Raw genomic sequence first — 22,689 nt, 5'->3', positions numbered from 1 at the left:
ATTTCAGACCACAATATATTCTTACAAAGATGGAGACATATAAGGGTAATGGCCTTGTGAAGTTTTTCTTAATATTTTAATTGGACAAGCCTTTTGATTTAGATCCTGACCATATAAAGTCATTATTCATTTACGTGTTGACTTCTCACAGAAGTACAGCGTCACAGTCTACATAAGAAATAGTTGAACATTTTGGAAAAGTATTCAAAAGTCAATGAATAACACTCTTAGTAAAATGTGTGCATTTTTTTACAAAAGGTTTCTCATAAACACTATGTTTTACAGATCTATTAGAGGCAATCAATAAAACTGTGATTTCCTACCAACCAAATGCATTTACATTTGGCTTGGGAGCAAGGTTCAAGAACAAACTTGGATAATAAACTCCCTCTGATGATAAGATGGATAAATTGCATTTGGTGTGAATGCCCCTAATGGATCAACTCCAGAGGACAACAATGTGGAGGGATGCTTTGTGTCTCGTTTCCTACTAGCTGCAAGGCAGAGGATAGCTGTTCAGCTCAGGGTAGTTCTGGGCATGTGTTAAAACAAAAGCTGAGCTGAAATAGCCTAGGGAGCTTGCAGGACTGAAAGAAAAGTAGCTGGTAAATGGAGGCAGTCCTGGGAATAGGCAGTCCACAGGGAGAACAGGAAAGCTAAATAAAATCTATAGCATCAAGCCTATCATTCACTTTTGTGAAACATTATATCTTTTTTCTGCAATAATATATATGTTATGTATCAGGAGTCTTATGTGTCTTTATCAAGCAAAAAGTAGCTTAACAGTCAGTTCTCATCTCAGCTTTAACAAGTTACTAAAAATGTAAACACTGACCAAAAAAAAAAAAAAAAAGAACATATGGAATCCTGTAGGAATTCAAATATATTCAAATTTCATCTCCCTGTGATTTTATGATTGCTTTTGAAATGGGCTGCTTTAATTACTTAACATCTGTTACCCAATAACTAAAGGCATTGTTTCCCTGCATTATAACAAAAAGATTCCGTGTTGCTGAATTCAGCACACACAGAGCTAAACAAAATTAAAAACCATGCAGAACATATAGAATTAGAAGCTTGCAGTGGTTTGAAATGTGTTTTTACCTTCTGTGCCTTTGAAAAAGCTTCTTCATCAATGGCTGGACTGAGAATGCTGAATACTGTTTCATCTTTCTATACACTGAGCAGGTTATATCACTGGCAGCGTGTCTGACTGTCAGCTGTTAGCCTCTTCCACAGTTACAGAAATATAAGTTCCCAATACAGAGCACAGATATTATACTATCTTGTCGATATATTCATTTACAGTATACATTTCATTCTTTCCAAGACCCCAATTGGGAAAAATTGTGTGCACTTCATTATTTTCGTATGCACTGAAGAGTCTCTGAACTCCACTAGTCAGAGTCTAGCGTTCAAGTCTCTTCAGGATTGGGCATTAAATATTAAATTGTATAAATTATCATATATGCCTATTGTGCTATCTTCTAAAACAGATCCTCATTATTATTGCAGAATGGATTGGGTTGGAAGAGACCTCAAATCCCATCCAGTTCCAATTCCCTGCCATGGGAAGGGCTGTCACTCAGGAGATCACTCTGCCCACTTGCCAACAGACACTTTTAGATAATCCTAATTTACAAATTTATCCTCTGATTCAAAAGAAAATGACTATAAAATACAAAATAGATCTGTAGGGGCAAAACTCCTGATTATTATTGTCACTACATATATAGTGCACTAACTATATAGTGAACTATTGTTCACTACGTATATAGTTTCCAAAGGGGAACAGAAAAATTGAGGTGAAGCTTAGAGTTATTATGGTAAATGATAACATAAAACTAAAGTATATTAAATAATACTGGCACAATCCTTAAAAGTACTGTAAAACTTGAAAAATATATTTGTGTTTTAAATTTTAAAGGGACTGAGCAGCTTAAGGTAGGAAAATACACAGCATCTCACTTCTCAAATTTTATCTGCCCTGTAGTTCTGCTTCACATGAACTTGATTGTGCTACACTTTGAGTTCCTCAAATTGAGATTAAACTTTTTTTTTTTCATCCCTCTTCACAATTTTCTTATTCAGAAACTTCCTAATAACAGTTTGATCTTATTTCCTATTAAAACACATTTTGACTCCATATTTCCATTTTTCATTTTGGGGCCTTTCTTTTGTCATGAACTTGTACATGTGCATGTTGTGCACACTACAAATGCTTGCTATTTTTATGCTACTTAGGTTTGGAATGGTAAATTCTGAGTTTATTGGTGAAAGGGAGAATGTTTCTTAAAGTGTAAGACCCTAAAGCACAGCAGAGAGCCACAAAAGGCTGCTCAGATTACACAACCTAATAATCCTGATTCACCAAATTGCAATTTTCTGTCTGGCCTTTATGCTTTTGGTGTAGTATAACACATTAATATATGTAGTAGAACACTCCATGCATTTAATATTTCTCATAATAACACTTAAAATTTTACCCATCTATTCTGAAGGCTGCAAATGAGACAAACAGTATACAAAAGAAATGCTAATATAAGTACCTCTGGGAGGAGAAGGGAATGAAAGAAGCTGATATTAAATATTAATCATAAGAAATAAGTCAGGAAGACGTTTAAAGGTGGAAGTCACAGTGGGTTACTTTAATTTGGGGTGGCATAGAAGTCTGACCAGAACTTCCAAACTACTTTCCTCCTTTTCAACTCACAGTGAGTTTATTTGCCTAATTTAAAGAAAAGAAAAAAGAAATCCCTCTTGTTTAACAGTAAGAACTCCATTTGACAGATTTAACACATCTATTTTACATCTCCTTCATAAAGTTCAGGGAAGTTATGATATCATGTTTTATTTGTGTGCTTGATTAATTTCATACATACTGAATATTCCCTCAACTTCATTCTGCCTTTCAGGAAATTTGTTATATCAATGCAGCTCTCTCTTTAGTAAACAGAGTCTTGTGTCTACAAAAGATACCTCTGAACTACTGACACACAAAAACGGAACCCTCACACAAGGCTTTGGTGAATTTTTAAAGCAATGCACTGGCATGCTTAGAGCCTCACATCCTAACCGCTATGCCAGCATACTCAGCAGATACATCTGAAAGCATTCTTCACCCAATGAAGTGTCACATTGCAAATCTGCCATTTCCTGCCTACATCCTGGCACTCTGTGTTCTCCTGAAAACTGCTGACCACTCTTAAACCCATTCTTTAAGGCATTTAACACTAATATGTTTGCCAGATACTGGCAGCCCAGCCCTTTATTTTCTTGACCAACTTGTCTGTAACCAGACAAGCTGTTAGTACTAGAACAAGATAGACCAGTGAAGCACAAGCAAGTCTATGGTAATAAGATAAAAATAAGAAGTCAGTTCTGGAAACAGTGCAAGTACCAGAGGAGGTTTAGGTTGGACATTAGGAGAAACTTTTTCTCTTAGAGGGTGGTCAGGCACTGGAATGGCTGCCCAGGGAGGTGGTGGAGTCGCCGTCCCTGGCAGCGTTCAAGAGGCACCTGGATGAGGAGCTGTGAGATCTGGTTTAGTAGCTTGTGGTACTAATAGGAATGGGAAGGTGGTTGGACTAGGTGATCTTGCAGGTCGTTTCCAACCTTGTGATTCTATGATTCTATGAAATAAAGACATCCTTTACTTCAGCTCGGTTTTAACCTCTCTCTCTGTTCCAAATTATTTTCTGATCAGTTTTGTGGTGTTAGAATAAGAAGTGTCACCATCACATCTTAGACACTATCTCCTGACTATCAAAAGCTAATGGTGAGTTCTTCTGCCACCTCAAATTAAAGACAAATTCTTCTTTTGAACAGGCTTTGCCATCTCTGAGCCCTTTTCATAACCAGAAATTACTAGGATGCCAATCAGACTCCAGTACTGATGCACGTTACAGAGATAATGTTAAGCTTGCTAATGTTCATTGATGGATAGCCCTGCAGTTTGTTTAGATAACAGGAAGTGTCTTTGTACCAAGTAGATAAGGATGATATGCTGAACTCCTTCTATGGAGCAGATGTGGGAAGCACCATGAAGTCCTCACATGGAGCAGATAAGTTTCTGAAAGCAAACATTATGCTATCAAGGCAAGGAGCTAACTGAGCATGCATGAAGACCAGGTTCAACTAGAAAACACAGTGAGGAAGACTACTGACTTCCTCCAAATATCCCAGAAAACCATTACCACAAAAAGACTGAACATGTGCAAGGAGGTGGGATTCTATGTTAGTGATTCTGGGGGAAGTATTGAGTATATACACACTGCCCAGAAAAATAATGTATATAAGCTGAAGATCTTTTGCACAAGGTAGGCACAATTTAGGTGAAAGGATCTTCTCATGCATCCAGCACAAAGAATAAAGAATGCCTGCTTTCTAACACTCCAAACTGAGTCTTACAAGAGTTTTGTGATCGACCGATTTATGGTATCACTACCAGCTCCACTTGTACTCCCTTTTTTTTCCTTACTAACCCTTCTAATTAACATAACCAAAATTTATCATTACACGGTGTTAATGAAAAATAACCATTAATATTGAAACTTCCCATTATATAGGTTAGACCAATCCTCCCAAATGTTACGACACTACAAAATCTTTTGAACAGCTAGCGATACTGTTATCTTGGTGGGAAGTGAGTTGGGATCCCTGTACTAAGCAATTACTCTGCAGCAAAGCTGCTGGGACTAGGACCCAGCCCCTCCTTCTGTAGTGGCCACAGAATCATAGAATCTCTTGAGTTGGAAGGGACCCTTAGAGGCCCTCTAGTCCAACTCCCTTCCAATGAACAGGGACACCTACAGCTCAGTCAGGGTGCTCAGAGCCTGATCCAGACTGAACCTGAGTGTCTCCAGGGATGGGGCATCCATCTCCTCTCTGGGCAATCTGTGCCAGTGCTTCAATGCCTTTATTGTTAAAGACTTCTTCCTTAATATGCAATTTAAATCTCCTCCACTTTAGTCTGAAACCATTTCGCCTTGTTCTGTCACAACAGACCCTGCTAAAGAGTCTATCCTTTCTTTCCTATAGCTCCCCTTTAGATATTCGAAGACTGCTATCAGGTCTAGGGTATTGGTATATTCTGCTGAAACCAGGCATCCCCTGATGAGACAGTGGAGAGGAAGGTTGTCCCCAGCCACAGCACCCTATGCTAAATGCAGAAGGTCACGCTGTTAGCCCTGCAGGGCTGGGAAGAAGCAGAGAGCAGGGCTGAGTAAAACAGACAGAGCCGGGCTTAGTCTCCAAGTAAAGGACCAAGAATGTGTATTACATATGCAGCATCAGTGCAAACACCCACCTACTTCGGTATTGTGGCTACTTAGAATCACTAAGTGCCATAGAATCAGCATAATGCTATGAAAAGGATTAAATAGGCCTTAATTAAATTAGGGAATCTGCATTCCCCTTTTGAAATGCTGATTTTCACAGAAGTACCTCTTTTGTTTAAAGACTGAGGCTCTCCGACCTTCTTTTTCTGACTTTCCATGCCCCACCAGCACATATTCATCACGTCTGCTTTACAACTTAAGAGTTTTCATAGCAAAGATAAAGACACTAAATAGACAACGTTTCTGACAGTCCTATGATCTGGGTGATATGGCAGGAAAGACTGAGTTAGAGAATATAACAAAAGATGACCAAGTAAAGCCAGTGCTACAATTTCCCTGCTATGTGAGATTTAAGGTATGGGTATGTTTGGCACCCAGCATCAGTTGCAATAACAATTTTGACAAGATACATTGCATTTTTTATGAATAACAAACTCAGGGTTTGTTTCTTAAGAGTGAAATTCCAATCAAATTCAGGTGTGAAATGAATCTTGATACTCGTCACATTACCAATTTATCTTTATATATATTCATTTTATCCAACATACATTGCTTACTCAACCAGACTACTCCTCACCATGCCCAAATATGTTACAGTCTACATAGTTCAGGTAATCCCAAAGAAATTAGCCCTTGATTTTCACTTGGGAAGCTGCTTCCAACCCTATTCTATTGTTCTCATTTTTATATCAAATGATATTCTTCTCATACAACTTTAAAAAAAATCACATTCTAGATCAGTTTTTATTTACACCTTTAGAATGAGTGTTCTTTCTCACTGAATTATCGACAGCTACATTCAAACTTGCTTAAATATGATCACTGCTCTCAAAACTAGGTCTTAATCTCTTCCTTTTTAAATCACTCCAGCTCCTTGTTTTGTTGCTCTCCCATGAGCTGCATGCAGTATATCCACATTTCTACGTAATCAATATATGTAACAGACTTTTTTTTTTTTTTTTTTAATAACTAGACCCCAAACCAAATGAAACTGCTGTAGGATTCATCAACCAACAGCTTCAGAAGACAAGACAATTAAGCAGACTTGGAACCTGCTTCACTTCAATGAATGGAAAAAATATATTGTTTTAGCAGTCTTTAAGAGCTCAAGATTTGCAAACAATTTCTAAACAGATCTAAAAAATGAAGAAAATAGACCTAGCTACAATACTTTGTGGGTGAGTCTATTCTTTCATAAATCTATTATCACATCCTCTCTTCCAAGGGTTAAGCTGGAATAAAACCGTATGAATCTGCCAACTTTCACTTTGAGATTTTCAGTATCATTTTACAAAACTCCACACCTTGAAAGCCACAAAACTCCAGGATGCATAAGCAATTTCAACCAAAAGATTGCAAGAGCAGCACAAAAATATTTACACAGCATCACAACACTGACTGTGTGCATACATCCAGCAATTTAATTCAAAGCACTCAGGCTGCACAGTCTTCTTTCTGGACACCAGTGTGCCCATCCATTCTACACAGAAGGTTCTGCCTCATTCACAGTCATTACACCTCAAAGGGAATTCACCTCTTCAAAGCCATTGCACTTCAAGCACAAAATATTAATTATCTGCAGGGCACAATCCAACAGCTTCAGTGAACTAAATTCTATTTGTGAACCAAATTCTATTTGAGTGCTGAATATCTCATAAGATGCTTTTGCCTGCACTTGTTATTAAGTATTTTACTATAAACAAAATGTCTAGTTTGAAAGTTATATCTAGAAGTTATTCAGACTATATTAAAATAACCTGCTATTCAAAACAAAAATGAACTTTTGAAGACATACCAAGTTCCCATCTTGGTTACTTCAAAATATACTACATTCAGATCAGTTTGAATCCCACTTTTTCACAAGACAGGAGTTATCTTCATTTGTTAGAAGGCAGTTTATTGTAAATCATGAAAATATTATTAACACATCACATTAGGGTACTTCTTTGCTACTTATTTAGATTAATCTATACTTTAAGAAATTCTTGTTCAATACCCAGCTTTTCCAAAGAGAAAAATTAGGCTCCCTGCATTCAAACACAGCCTATTTTGGAATGCCACTGATAGTTAACAAGCACACCATGCAGTTAACAACCACATCCTGCAGACCAGACATGGATTTACAGAAGAAAGGAAAGCTAATGGCTGTTAGCACCTGGCTGCCACCTTTGCTTGCTTAATGCAGTATTAGTATCTCCTGTAGGTCGTTGCACCAAAAAGCAGGGGCCAGAAGAGAGATTGCAGCATTTGAAAAGCCAGGAAATGCGTGCTCATTCTCACCTGCAGCCTTATATTGCAGTCGTTACTGCCTTACAACCCAGTGAAGGGGAGGGTTCAAATTTCCCTTTTCACTCCAGATGCACAGATACAGTTGATGTGAAACTTCAGTGAGGCAGAGAATGCTCTATGCAAATACCAGGATCCATCACAATTAACTTACTGGTTACATACACATTACTGTTTTCTAATAGGTGTAAGATGAATAATGAATGCTGAATAAATGACTGAAATATGCATAAATACACCAAGAGAAACAGGTGGTGCCAAAAGCCCAGCTTCCCCAATCTTGTTGTTTCAGCAGGATTACTTCAGACTAAACCCAGCCTGGATTGATTTGTAGTCATCATGTATGCTCCCAGAGCACATCTTCCAGTTCAGTTTTGTCTGCAAGGAATTTAGTTTCCATGCTCAATAAAGCAAGACAAAACACAGTACATGAATATGATATTTTGTACAGAAGCTTATGTCTAATTTGAACTGAAATCCTAATGTAGATCTATTCACTAAAGTCATGGTTGGATGTTCCACTCAGCAACTGTAGTAGGAGAGCAGTTTCTGTGTCTATGAATTTCAGTTCTTTGCTTTTGTGATGTTTACTCACTTAATAAAAATTGTCAGTATGACATTATTCACCTACAGGTGGACAAGAATTGGGAACAGCTGCCTAAAAGCACAACAGGTCAAGACAAGAATCACACTAGTTCCAAAGTTCTACCAAAGGATCACAGGCATCAAAAAAGAGGACAGTGTTTCTACTCTTCCTGTGGTTACCTTTGGGCAATTTGAATTGTTTACTTCCAGGGAGCTCTTACTTGTTTCAAGAGCAGGACACCAACCTTGTGGTTTTTTTCCCCACCTTATTCTCTTCTGCCTAAAGTATTGCCTTTTTCTGCTCATGCTGTTCAGTTTCAGCAGTTGCTGAATTCAGTGCTCTGATTCAGATGCAGCTCACGGCCAAGTATGTGCAACACAAAACACTGCTGATACTCTATCAGCACATCAGTGAGAAAACTACACGTCAAAAACAGCCTGAGGTACCTGACTTCTACAGAATGCTAACAGTAGTATCCAGAATTCTGCTAGTTTTTTATAGATAGTTAAAAACTGAGAACACAGAAAAGTTCTTCACATATAAATGCTGTATTTTTACATAAGAGCAGAATGAAAGGTTTAAAATTTTATTTGTAATAGTTATGAATATTGTCCTGGGCACTCATTTTAAGAGAAGGGCTCTTTGGTCCATTGTCTGTATAGTTCTAAATGTATAGGACCACATCTCAATGATAAGCAATGGCAGTTAGAGCAAATGCCCACTAAAATTAAGGTTTGGGAGTGAGTAAAAAATCTATATCTAACCAAATAAATTTAAAAAAAAAAAAACATAGAAATTTGGCAGTTCCGTTCCTTGATGAAACTCTTGTTCAGATGCTCACCTGTTAGGGTTGTTTTGTGTTAATACGATTTCAAAAAGCTGCCATAGAAGCTACTTGCAAGGAGTTGCTAAAGCCATTGAACCACTTCTTTTCTTACATCCCTCCCACATAACAGTATGGGGATTCCTGCGGACTTGAGACATCCTTGCTGAAAGCTTTGGTTTGCTTTCAAGAAGTAAAATGTAAAATTCCTCAGATAGCGAGCAGCTGCACCAGGGATTCAAACATTGCCAGGAAACTGGAAACTGAACCTAAAACTGAGGCAATGTGTTTCAAAAGCAAACAAATGGCAGAGCAGATCCAGAGAGCTGACCCACTGGGATTAGGACCATGGTGGCTTTAGCCAAGCTTTTGTCATTAATACCAGAAATATTTATCCCAGATTTTTGCTAAAAAATGGAAAATTAACATTCAAAGTAACTTGGGTGAAATTCTGTGGCCCACAGATACATAACAGGCCACACGTAAGAGTGATAACAGTCTTAACTGATTTTGAAATTTATTAGTTTACACGCATATTAACCTCAGAGACAATTTGTTTTATCTCCCAAGGTTTATGCCTTATTCATTGTAGTGGCAAGCTACAGCATACTGCATGTCTGTCTATACTACTCCTTTTATCACTTTACAGTCATCAACAAGTAAAATTGTATTTGTCTTGAATAAAGGTAAACGGAACATGGAAGCTTCTACTATGAAACTTTTAGCTACATAAAAAGAAAATAATTAACATATACTAAGTACCTTCCTTGTCGTCATGATGTATGATGGCATCCTGTATCATATCGGCAAGGTTGAAACGAACTCGATGATTCTTCCCATGTTTCAGTTTTTTCACGTAACCCTCCCGCTTCTGGAAAGCCTTTTCTCGTTCATAATATGCCTTTATTTGATCACAACGCATCCGCTTCACCAGCCGCTGCCGCTGGCCGAGAGGGAGGGACTCAAGCAAGCACTGGTCAATTTCCATCTCATGTGACCGAAAAACATTACATAGCTGGAAACAGCCTGCAAGATACAGTAAACAAACACATGCACTGGTGAGCTGTCAAATACGTAGTGAAACTTCCAGTAGATTTCTTTCTAATCACCTGTTAACTTAGCTTGTCAAATGAACTCCTCCCTCTTGACAGTGTGAACTACAAAAAGCCTCATTTAACTCATCTTACTTTGGGTAGCAAATACCTGCTAAAAAAAATCATCCTATCATAATTATAATGAGCACAGCAGCATGCAGTGAGTCTTCAGGCAACTACCTGTTAAAAACATCAAAACCACTTTGGATTCCTAACTATGAATAAAAGAGGATTTTGGTGGTGGCAGTGGTAGTTGTGTTTTTTTGTGTTTTTTTTTTTGTTTTTTTTTTTTTGTTTTTTTTTTTTTGTCATTGCAAAGAGCAATACCAATTCCAAAATGAAGGTTCCAAAGAAGATTCCAAATGGAACCTTCTAATGAAATTGTAAGGTACTGGAACCTTCACCTAGAAACAGATTATAAATGTATATTTAATTCAGTAAATTGTAACGTTCAAAGCATCACCTTTAAGTCAGACTATGCTCATCAAAGGCTAGGGGATCATCAGATAACTTTACTGCCCGACTCCTTGGATGTGAACCCACATCTAATACATCAGTGAGGAAGTCACTAGAATACCCTAAAACAGCTCAAAGAGGTGGCTGGAGAACACTCAACCATTTCTGATTCTAATGTTCTATATCATTATGTATATACTAAACTTTTCTTCAGATGGCAGCTAGGTGCTCAAATTTCTCATTTCTAAGAACTACGAGCAGCCCAGATGAGAAAGGTTTTCCCACCCTACATAGATGGAAGAGCTCTTAAAGGGAACAAAGGCTTTTGTCTGCCCATTTTGCTAAATACTTAGTTAAAGTATCATCAGTGGACTCCTACCTCACACTTGCACTAGCTCACTAGCTGGGTGGTGCTGACTAAAGAACCATTTTATTTTCTCCTTGTTGCTTGACATAAACTTTACCTACATTCAAACTCTCTTCTGCAAGCAAAATTAATAATTTCCTGGCAGGCTTTTCTATGTCTCACAACATTGCAGCACACAAACACTTCAAAAATGCACACTTTCTTAGAAAACTGAGGGATAAAGGTGTGTTATTACACATCTTCTCTACTGAACAACTGAAACATAAGTGTTTTCTTTTTAAATCACTGATTTTGGATGTCCAATGCAAGACACCTATGTTCTTTACTTTAAGTTTTGTTTTGCTTTGAAGACATAGAGCTGTATATAATATGTTATCATGGCATTATGTAATATTATCAAAGTCCCAGGCAGAGCCCAAAGTCTCTTGCTGAGAAACTCCAAGACACAAGCAGACATAGAAAATATTTTTACAGATCAAGTGCAGTCAACAGATTTTTACAATAAGCTACTCTTTCCCTTCCTATAATTTCTGTTCTTTTCTTAGCACACCCTTCTAGCTACAAGGAAATGATCTGTCAAAATAAAACACTGGGAACAAGTATTGGCTTGTATTAAGCCAAAATCCACTTTTTGCACATCAGAAGTCAAGAACTCCTTCCGTATAAGTTGAGCTGAAAGTTTTGTTTCAAATGATACGTTTCATTTCTGAGCATGTCAGACACAACAAGGAAATCAAAGGGTAACCCGTAAAGTTGCAGAAGATGAAACTTCATTCCCAGCTTCACCACACGAGATGAAAGCATTCAATCAAGACCTGCATTCAGACTGGTTCAGCCTGAGCCAATTTGTGACCACATCTCCTTTCCATCACCATATGAGGGAAACTGAACCAGTGAACTACAAATCTTCTCATTCATAATTGTTCTGCTTTGTATAAAATATTTCAATACCCATGCCTTAAGCTCACACAGTATTTTTGGCTTGTAAAACTCTATGTTTATCCCTTAATGGTTTGGGTATACTGCCTACCAGCCAGGCTCGCAGCCTAAGAAAGAAAATCACCATGCTGTGTTAAGCCGTGTTTGGCAATGCAAACAGAATGGCTGGAGAAAAGTTAAGAGAAGGTTCTCATAAATGCCTTTCAGCCCTTCATTGCTACTTCATTGTATTGGATTTACGTGGCAAACTTTGGTAGCAGAGGGGCTGCAGGGTGTGGATTCTGTGAGTAGAGCCCAGCACCTACCCCATGTGAGAAGAACATCCCTCCAGGCACCAAGGTCAGTGCAGAAGGACAGGTACTTTGGGTGTGGAGCAGAAGTTCCTTGCAGCCCATGGCCACCTCAGAGAGCAGTTCTCCATAGCACAGCCATGAATGAGGCCTGAAAGTGGTTCAGCCCATGGAGAGCCCCAGGCTGGAGCTGCAGCCCTAGAGAAGGGCCTGCAATGGGGCCTGCAATGGAGGAGCTGCCCCCTGGGGGGATCCTTGTGGAGCAATGCCTTAAGGGTGGGCCCTATGGTATGGAGCTGTCTTGGGGCAGTGCTGGGAGAGCTGAAGCCTGTGGGAAGCCCACGGGGATCCATTCAAGAAGGAAGGCACTGTGGGAGGGATCCATGTGGAGCGGGGGCAGAGAGGGGACATAGACAGAAACAGTGTTATGGACTGATAGCAGCCTCTATTCCCCATTCCCCTACACTGCTTGGGGAGAGGAAGTAGAAGAGGGTGGAGAAGGTGTTTTTATTTTGTTTTTAGTTTCCCACTGCTATGATCTGTTAGGAATACACAGTAAATCATAATAACCACCCTATGCTGTGTCTGCTCTGCCCATGCTGGTGACTGGTGAGTGATCTCCCTATCCTTATCTCAACCCTTGAGCCCTTTTCCATTACATTTTCTCCCTCTCTTCATTTATGGAGTGGGAGTGAGAGAGAGAATATATGGTGGAATTTAGCTATCCATCAGGGTAAAACCACCACATTCATGACTGCAACTGGAGCTTGACTGCAGGGATTTCTCCCTTCCACTCTGATGTATCATGATGGAGCAGCTGACAGTACAAAAGCATTAACCAAGAGATCACATCTAATGTCCAACCTTTGCACTTTGGCTTGGTGACCATGCATGGTACCTCAGGTCTTAGCTGGAAAAAGGCAACTGACAGCACAGGAACCCAAGTGAGACTTGTGTCCAGCCATACAAGAGTTTTAGCTCTGTTCTGTTCCTTCCTTTTTTTTTCAAAAGGAAGCAGCAGTACTCGTGTTCAAGGAAGCTACAGCTGAAATTGCTATGTCTGGAAAAAAAAATCACAAGGATATTGCTGTTGTTATAGACCTAGCTGTTAGCTGACAGCAGACTTGAACCAAATCTTTGCTTGCTTTTCCTCAGTTTAGCTCGTGTGTAGTTCTGATTTTAAGAGGAACTGCTGATTACTGCCCGCATCACAACTGAGACTGGTACAAGTAGAACACCTTTTCTGACATACCGCTCTGCTCCTCCGGTGCTGGAAATCAAACAAATTAGCTTAATGTCTCGGTCAAATAGAGCACAGAAATAAGATGAGCTCCTGTACCCAGCTTCCAGTTTCAGGAAGAATGGGGCTGTCTTAATGTCCTCTGCATCTCCACTGAGATGACCTTCAGCCTACATGAGTGGCAGTCTATTTGCTCAATGAAAAGTTGGGTTGAACTGCTGGGCTAAGCCAGTACTGGTCTCACATAATAGTTTCCAGTGCACAACCACAATCAAACAGATGAGGTAGATCGATAAGTGCATTTTCCATCCACCTGAGTGCTAGTCTCAACTAAGTGATGAGCTGCAGATGGGTTTCTTTCTGCACATCAGACCAGCACGTGACTTGGATATAACAGTGGCAGGGCAGCAGCCTTGGTAGGTAAAGCCTGGATTAAACAACACAGCTGCAGACAAGGCAAACTTTCTGAATTCATCATTTAACACCCACCTCTACATCATGCAATGTCCAGTCCCCATTTTAGAACTAGGTAAATCTCTACCGTGACTGTGGTGGCCAAATGAACATGGGAAGCTCCTTGCAGCACAACAGGCAGAGATTCTTGGCTACCCTGAGAGCTGAATTCAAAACCAGGAGGGTTATGGACATGCTTCTGGAGGAAGTCTTAGTGCCACTTAAAGCACAGTATTAATAACCAACACTGGATCATGCAATTGTGATCTTTCTAGAAGTCCTGAAAACATCCGTCAATAGTTTCTGAGTTTCCTGGATGACATGTTCCAGTGTTGCACTACCCTCTATCAAAAATGTAATTTTTGTGGTTTTTTTTGTTTGTTTGTTTGTTTGTTTTTAACTGGGGCCATTGCAACTTGTTAACACTGTCAGTAACAAGAAGAGCAGTCATTTCTGTTTTCTTGGTAGCCACCTGCTGCCCTCACTCCAGTTTGTCAATGACCATCTCACACTTGTGTAAGACTTGTGATATATTGCAAGTGTAGCTTCACTAGCCCCCAGTAGAACAGGAAAATTATTTCCCTCAATCTGCTAGCCACCATCTATTTAATACACCTCAGCATGTGGTTTGCCTTATTAGCAATCCAAGTGCAGGACTGGCTCCCAGTCAACCCTGTTTGCTGTAACCCTTGCATCCTCTTCAGCAGAGCTGCAACTCAAATCAGTTGGCTCCCAGCCCATACCAATGCACAGGGTTATTCTGCCCTTGGGCATCAAAATACATACTTCCCTTGTTGAATGGCTCAAAGTTTGTTGTTCCAATAATCAGGATTAAGCTCTATCATTCAAATTATGCCAACCACTCTGCCCTAATTTAACAGTGCCAGTAGAAGTACTGGCTTCAGTTGTATAAAAGGCCTCCAGGAAAAAATAACTGCTAAAATCCACAATTTTATTAGGCAGATGTAAACTGCTTATGGACAACTTGCCTTGTTTGTAGCTGAGAAGCTATTAAGGCCTCCTAAAGGCACCATGGCAGCACGTCTGTCCATCCTCTTCTCTTCCATATACAAGAAAAGCAGTACAAGCTAATAGACTAAACTTACACAAGAAGCTCATTCAAATTGGACAAGATTTTTGTAAAGCATAATCTCAAACAGAGCTCTTTCTGAATGCTAGCGAGGAGGTGGTGTGGTAATGTCAGGAAAAGGTTGCAGGTAAAGAGAAAGAGTTGATACCACTATATGACAGTATGTTTGAAGATTATTTCACGTGTTTCTTCTTGCCTCAGTGTATGACAAATTACAGTTATGTAGAGTGATTTGATAAGGTCACTGTGACCGTCATGGCAGATTGCACTGAATAACTCATTAACAACGTCTCCATCGAAACTCTGAAAAAGCTTAGTGGGGTCTGATCTATTTACTGAGATGCTCTGGACCAAAACAACTAGAAAAAAACGTGACTGTTGATTTATATCTGGTTTTAAAGCCTGCATCTTACATACAATCACACAATGTAAAAGCTTTTATGAAAAACAGAGATCCTTTATTGTATCATAATGGTTGTTAGCTAGCACAGGACAAAGGAAGCCTGTAAAGGATAGAAAATAAAATCTATATAAAGGATGCTTGCTACTGTAGAGACGCTTTGCTGATTCCACCTTGAACCATTACAAAGAGAAGAATTATGGCTACAAAACAGCCTGTTGATAAAAAATTGTAGCAATTTACTCACAATTGGCAAGAGTGCCTATTTCATGACACCACAAATCACAAGCTTGATCCTGCCTGTACAAACAATAGATTTCTGAGTAAAGAGGAATTGTTTGCTCTGAATTGTTACTGGTTCTTATTGTGAAGGTGAAAAAAGGAACATTTTTGGCATCACAAACACCAGCCCATGAGCAACATGAAGAGCTTAGAGAGGATGATGGGATATAAACAGAGAAGAGCAATGTGATTGCTACAGGCATTTTCTTCTGTCTCTACGAGGTGACTTGAACCCAAGTAACTATATGGCACATAAGAACAGCTGCCATATCTCTTTCCAGAATCCATGATGATACCTCTTCCCTTTATATTTCCTGCTCTTATGGCTTTTTCTCATTTTATTTTAGTCAGTCACTCTGGCATTTGAATCGTTAATCTAATCACCCTAAAAAATGGAAAGACTATGGTCTTTCAAGAAAAGAAACACTGCAGAAGGGTTAAAAGTACCTCAAAAAAATGGCAACATGAGATTCCAAGAATGTACCTACTCAAAACTCAAGCAATATTCTTTAAGCGTGTTGATATCATTAAGGGAAAAAGGGAAATAAAACTCTTCAAAACACACTGTGTTCTGTCTGGGTTCCTGTTGTAAGCACGATTAATCATCTACATTCCCATTTTGATACCTGAAGTAGTCCTGCTTTTCAGAAAGATAAAATACTTGAAAAATTCATCAACTTCAGTACATTGTTCACAGAGATAAACATTCATCAAAACGGAAAAAAAGACAAATTTTGATGAATACTTGAATTACTACACAACTCTTTCAGAGCTGGCCAGCTAAACATATTCCCAGTACTAATAAAGAGATATAACAAAAGCATACAGTGAGCAGCAACAGTTCGATACTTACAGAACCAGATACAAGGATGGTGAAAATCAGCACAGCTTCATCAGCTTCAGAAAGCTGCATTAACTTACACCCCATGTTTGATAACAGAAATAAGACCAGGAACTACAGGAATGACCCTTCCAGTAATGCACTTTATTGTTATATACGATGGCTTCACTTAGTATTGTCAGCAGCATGCAAATCACAGAGCCGCAGAATCGCTTAAGTTGGAAAAGACTGTTAACATCTTGAAGTCCACGTATTACCTAACGCTACCAAACCCACCACTAAGCCACATCCCTAAATACTACATCCACTCATCTCTTAAATACCTCCAGGGATCACACATATCATTTAAATTCATTACATTAAAATGGAAAAAATAATGTATGCATAATTATGCGACAGAACTGAATTCCACGTGAAATCGGTGATACGAATGCAAAAGCCTAACTGAAGTTATGGTGTCTGGACTACAGATCAATGTGTTTGATTACAAATGCCCTTTTCAGAAACCAAATGCTATTATGCATCATCTAGGGATCTTATAGATTCAAGAGGCTAGATTAACTTAAATCCAAATCAAATTGCAATGTTAAGGTTGGTATCAAAATACTTGGCTTTGAAAAATCCTTTGTTCAGTGCAGGGAAAATTGCTCACCATTTGAACAGCTTCTTCGTTACGTTCATTAAGCTGTAAATGAAACACAGCCCTCTTAACCACTCAGCCCAATCCTAACAGCTGAAGCATTTCCATCAGGTCAGCAGTGCTGTGTTCACTGCAGCAATGGGCTGACTCCTTTTCTCTTTTCTCGGTTCCCCTTTCCATCCCCAAGGAATTAATCATAAGGAAGTGGTATAAAGATCAACTATTTCCCTTATAACAAATCTAAAGTATTCTATTAGCACCAAATCTTTTAAGAATAAATTGCATGCAGCAAAGGAGTTGGTCTGGTTCTCCCATTCTTGGCTCTATGGAGCCTCTCTTGGATGTAACTGCAAAGTTAGATTTCTTAAATGACAAAACATCCAAAACATTCTTGTTTTTTGCTGAACACTGAACTGCTAAAGAACAATCCTGAGCATATTCAAGCAAGCATCCTCCTGTAAAACCCCACTGCCACTCTTCAAGAGCCTTTCAATGTGACTGGACTGGTAAGCAGGAACTGAAATCAATTTCTAGCTTGATACCATGGAAAAGTTGCTTATCAGACACTATTAATCAACTCCGTAGGCTTTATAATAGACTCTATCTATCAGCTATTCAGTGAAGTTACAGCAGCATTCTCTAAAAATTTATTCTATTTAAATCAGAGAATCAACCAGTTTGGGATTTTGCCTTTGTAGTAATAGAGAACCTGAATAATAAGGAACTAAAAATATACCAGAGGGCTCTGCACTGTCATTTGTCATTTACATCATGCATCTGTAACATACGGATATTGTATGTGCTAGGTAAATGTCATTAACTACATGACAGCCTATCTAGTAAACAGATAGGCCATGCATTGTTCTTCAGTGTAATAAAACACCAGTTTCAGATGCACATACTTAGGTTGGGCTTCTTCCCAATTTTAGGAAAAAAATATCATTACTATTTGGTTTTCCTTGTCTATAAGCACAAGGAACACACGAGTCCAAATGGTCTGAGAGGAAGTGTGTGCAGCTGACAGCAGTACTTATTTGTGGATCATATCCAGAAACTGCAGGTATGCAAACAAAATGAATAGGCACAATCTGCTCATCCTCTAACTGTTAGATTTAATAAAGCCAATGCCTAATACATACAGGAAGGAAAGGGAACAACCTCTGCCTCTCCAGTAAAGTGGTACATACTGTCTCATGTACACGTGGTGAAGGTTCACGGAAAACAAACAAAACATATCTAGGCTGCACAGCATATTGTCCTGATTCTCCTGTGCGTATCATGCTTTGCTATTGTGATGTAAGACAATTACCTTTTTTATGGCTTTTAAATTGCAGTGTCTGAATTGGTGGTTGTGCTGCAGCATGTCAGAAAGGAATTTTATAACAAAAGGTGCATGTGAATGTTCTAGTAAGCAGTAGGAGAATGTGAAGAAAGGCAATGGTATTTGAGGCTACGAAACCTGATGAAATAGATGGAAGACTGGACCTACGGCCATATCATGCACAATGCCTGTTGGGAGTGGTTCCCAGATACTCTGTCACGAACTAGGAACTATTCAAAATTGAGCCAGAGAGCTAAATAACAGTCTTGTAGACAATCAAATTGAATGCCTTTCACTTTTCTTCACAAAGCACAGACAGTTCCTTCAAAGCATTTTCCATAAATGCTGCCTAACTGCCTTATCTTTATTTCTGCTGACAGCAAAGTAAGTAATGCAAAGGGCAATTCTGCATGGCAATGTATTTCTCTTGAAGAAGAGGGGACTTCCTCACCCTAGGATTTAACATCCTTGCAACATACTCAAGACTACGTGGTATCTTCTGTGACAAGAGATTTAACGGTTATTAGGCTAACCCAGATCCCATACGGTAGAAAAGCAACATCATCAGTTCAGAGCATAAGGAAATAGCCGTACCTCATTTCTAGGAAGTGCAGTTCCAAACACTGCTCCCTCGTTTGAATAAATTATGTCACAATTAATCTACTTTATGAGACATTTTCTTTAAACTCCCTAACAGGTTTGGAAATTATGATAGGAACAAAAACTAGAAGATTCATATAGGTAGTATAATCTGACATTTTTCCTTTGGAAAAATCAAAGCAAAATACATCTGCATGATTCCAAAAGTTAACTTTATAATTTTAATTCAAATAGTATGAGTCTCCATAGACTTATACTCCAAGAGAGACTTAACTCCAAGAGAGTTCAGAGTAAACTCAGAAAGCAAGTAATCTAATTCAATGATTGTTCTGTGAGTTTGTGGTGGAGGTGGTGTTAATACATCCCTATGAAGGCTGTTCCAAAACTAATATCTCCTATTTTATTATGATGGCCCATGACAATAGAGGTGGATGTTATGGTGTGGCAATAGAGGTTCAACCAATATTCCACCAACATTTGTTCCACCAATATTCCACTACATTTTGTTGCCATTTGACAGACAGCAGAAGAGGGGCACTCTGACAACAGTGTCTCACATGGAACTGTGGATGAAGCAAAGCTGTGTCAATGAATTTCTCCATGCAGAAAAAACAGCATCCGCTGACATTCATCAACACTTGATGAATGTTAATGGAGACCAAAGAGTGGATGTGAGCACAGTGAGGTCATGGATGGTGCATTTCAGCAATGGTGACAGTGACAGTGAGTCACCTTTGCAAGTGCAGATTTTCACAAGCGGGCCATGCAGGCTCTTCTCCATTGCTGGTGAGAATGCACAGCTCATGGTGGTGACCATGCTGAAAAAGAGTGTTTTGAAGCTGAGAATTTGCTCTATCAAACAGTGTTATTGTGCTCTTTGTACCTGTTGTATGTATTTATGGAAATAAATAGGAGGCATAAATTCTATGAAATTTATGTCACTCCTTATTTGGGATTTCCAAAACAAAGAAATTTATACTTTGAGATTAACAGAAATCACTTCATAAGGCTTGTCACTCACAAAGTCTATGAGAAAATAATATCAGCATATGTGGCCATAATATAATAATCTAAATCAAAGCCATACCACCAGGAAGTAAAACTCAAGAAGCTCCAAACAAGAGGGCATAAGAAGAGAAAGATGATCTGGTCTTAAATGACAATTTAAAAAAAGGAAGGGAGGCAGATAGAAAAACCTCTAAAAAAAAAAATCTCTTCTTAGTCTTTGGAGAGACCTGGCTGTCTTTTATTTGGCTGCAATGCAAAACTTCTGACGTTGTAACTAAGCTGTGAAGATAAGAGTTATTTCCTTCCACTGCAGTAAATGGAAATGTAGCGATGCATTCATCTCTATTCCACTCTTGGGATATGGGAAAGAGAGAAGGGAAGGATTTGTATTTGGGAACCAATGCTCTGGAATATTCTCTGTCATTCCAGTAAATATAAAGAGCTTGCTACACAGAACAAGGACACAAAGTGATGAATAACACTGCGGAGACTGTTGTTGCTATTTGTAAATCTGGAACTTTGACGGGTCAATTAACACATAGGTGAGAGGAAGCAAAAAATTACAGCAGTTACGCTTCAAAAGGTTTTATGCTACAGTTTTAACTGAAAGAACTAAGTTGAAAACATCTGAAAAAAGAAACAGAAATCATGATTGTTTCAAATCCTGGGGTAGTTATTTCACAGACACTCTCAAATAGATACCACTATTTAGGCTGCAGATGTGCCAGAGATAAAAAAGCTTGTAGCATGTGAGAATTACAGAAAACATAGGCAAAAAAAAAAAAAAAAAAAAAGACATAAACCAGAAGTTTGAAAAAGCCTGTAGCAAAGTTAGGCTTTTTTAAAAAATAAAGTACATGTGGATAAAGACAAAAAGGATATTCAGCATCATACATCACAAATAGTCAAAAGCTAAAAAGGAAACAGTAGTTGATAGACCCCAAGCGTATGGACTGGCAAGCACACAGGAAAGGAAATCCTGTGCCAAATGAACTGTGGCTCTACATACATCTCGTCATTTACAGAGATTACTGCAAAGTAAAAGCAGATGGAAAACTAGTTTACAGTACAGGGGAGCTAACAAAAACTCTGCTTCAGAGCTAATATTCAAACCCTTAGTCACTGCTCAGTGTACATCAAGGGACTGCCATCAGAGTTTTCAAATAGCAAAGGGATTGGAAACAGACCCTCCCTTCTGCAGAAAGGCAACTTATCTGGAATACTGTACTCAATTCTAGACAATCAAATTGGAGCAGTTCAAAAGAAACCACCACAAACGGTTCTGAGGCCTGAGGGACTGATTTATGAGGAAAGATGAAAAGAATTAAATATGCATAGCTTAGCTAAGCAGCGACTAAGGAGAGAAGTTAACAGAAAATTGAAGGGTGAAAGGGAAAAAGAAAGGTTATACAGCATAAAAAGAAAGGGAATTTGCAACAATAGAAATAGTTTAATAAAGTGTAAATTTTGACATACTACCAAGGCACAAATAGCACACGTGGATGAGATTGCCACAAGAGACTGGAAAATCCCTAGTTGGGCATACTGACCAGACAGCCACTCAACAGCACCAATAAAGGCATAGCAGTTTGGGGCACTTAGGGCAGCTCAGTTAGCTCTGGCATCTCTGGATGGCCCTGCATACTTTCATAAAGACAATCCTCCAACAAAGCAGGGAAGGAACCACTGTGACAATTTCTGGTATGCAGAATTATACAATGGCATTCAAAAGACTTCTCTCCCTTGCAAAATAGGGAGGGCTATTGGGCATGTCCTAGGTTAGCCTAGGCTGTGGTTCAAATAGCAAGCACTCCTGCAAGCCTCAGCTGGATTTTTATCTATGAATGAAAATGAAAGCAGGTGGAGCAGGTGTCCCAATAACAGAGTTTCTCCTAGTATGTTAAGGCTACTTTCCACATATACCACCTAGCATTATAGTCAAATGTTACAGCACAGTCATACGGAGACGCATAATATAAGTAAAGAAGTGCAAAGAATCCCTTTATCAAACCCTACCATGAACATGCAGTATCAGTATCACTTTTAGGCTAAGTTAAAGCCATGCTGGCTATTTGTCTTCTGAAAAACAGGGGTCAAAAACTGATCAGTTTCATAAGAGAAACTAAAAGAAGACAGCGTCAGTGTACTACAGTAAACTTTAAGTTTCTTCACTTAAAAAAAAAAAACCCTCAACAAATATACAAAGCTTCAAAGTTATTCAAAAATTCAAGGCAGAAATCATAGAATCATAGAATCACAAGGTTGGAAACGACCTATAAGATCATCTAGTCCAATCGTCTTCACATTACCCTTGCTACCACAAGCCACTAAGCCAGATCTCGCAGCTCCTCATCCAGACGCCTCTTGAACGCTGCCAGGGACGGCGACTCCACCACCTCCCTGGGCAGCCATTCCAGTGCCTGACCACTCTCTGAGAGAAAAAGTTCTTCCTCATGTCTAATCGAAACCTCCTTTGGTACAGCTTGCAGCCATTTCCCCGGCTCCTGTTCATTGCCTGGGAGAAGAGGCCAAACCCCTCTTCACCACAACCTCCCTTCAGGAAGTTGTAGAGTGCGATGAGGCCTCCCCTGAGCCTCCTCTTCTCCAGATTAAACAATCCCAGCTTCCTCAGCC

General features: G+C 39.1%; 1 protein-coding gene across 2 annotated transcripts in view; it reads right to left on the bottom strand.

The window, feature by feature from the left end:
• MYO16 (myosin XVI) overlaps window positions 1–22,689 on the bottom strand; it is a 355,874-nt gene that overhangs the window by 251,548 nt on the left and 81,637 nt on the right. For both annotated transcript variants that reach the window (XM_031613784.2, XM_090128652.1), the window contains exon 2: window positions 9,797–10,060. In XM_031613784.2, the coding sequence (XP_031469644.2) occupies window positions 9,797–10,022 (226 nt within the window). In that variant the 5' untranslated portion in view covers window positions 10,023–10,060. The remainder of the gene's footprint in view (window positions 1–9,796; window positions 10,061–22,689) is intronic.

The sequence above is a fragment of the Phasianus colchicus genome, chromosome 1 (genome assembly GCF_987193195.1).
Source record: "Phasianus colchicus chromosome 1, bPhaCol1.hap1.1, whole genome shotgun sequence".
NCBI lineage: Eukaryota > Metazoa > Chordata > Aves > Galliformes > Phasianidae > Phasianus > Phasianus colchicus.
The sequence above is the reverse complement of the archived record's forward strand: the minus strand, read 5'-3'. Positions and strand labels throughout refer to the sequence as shown.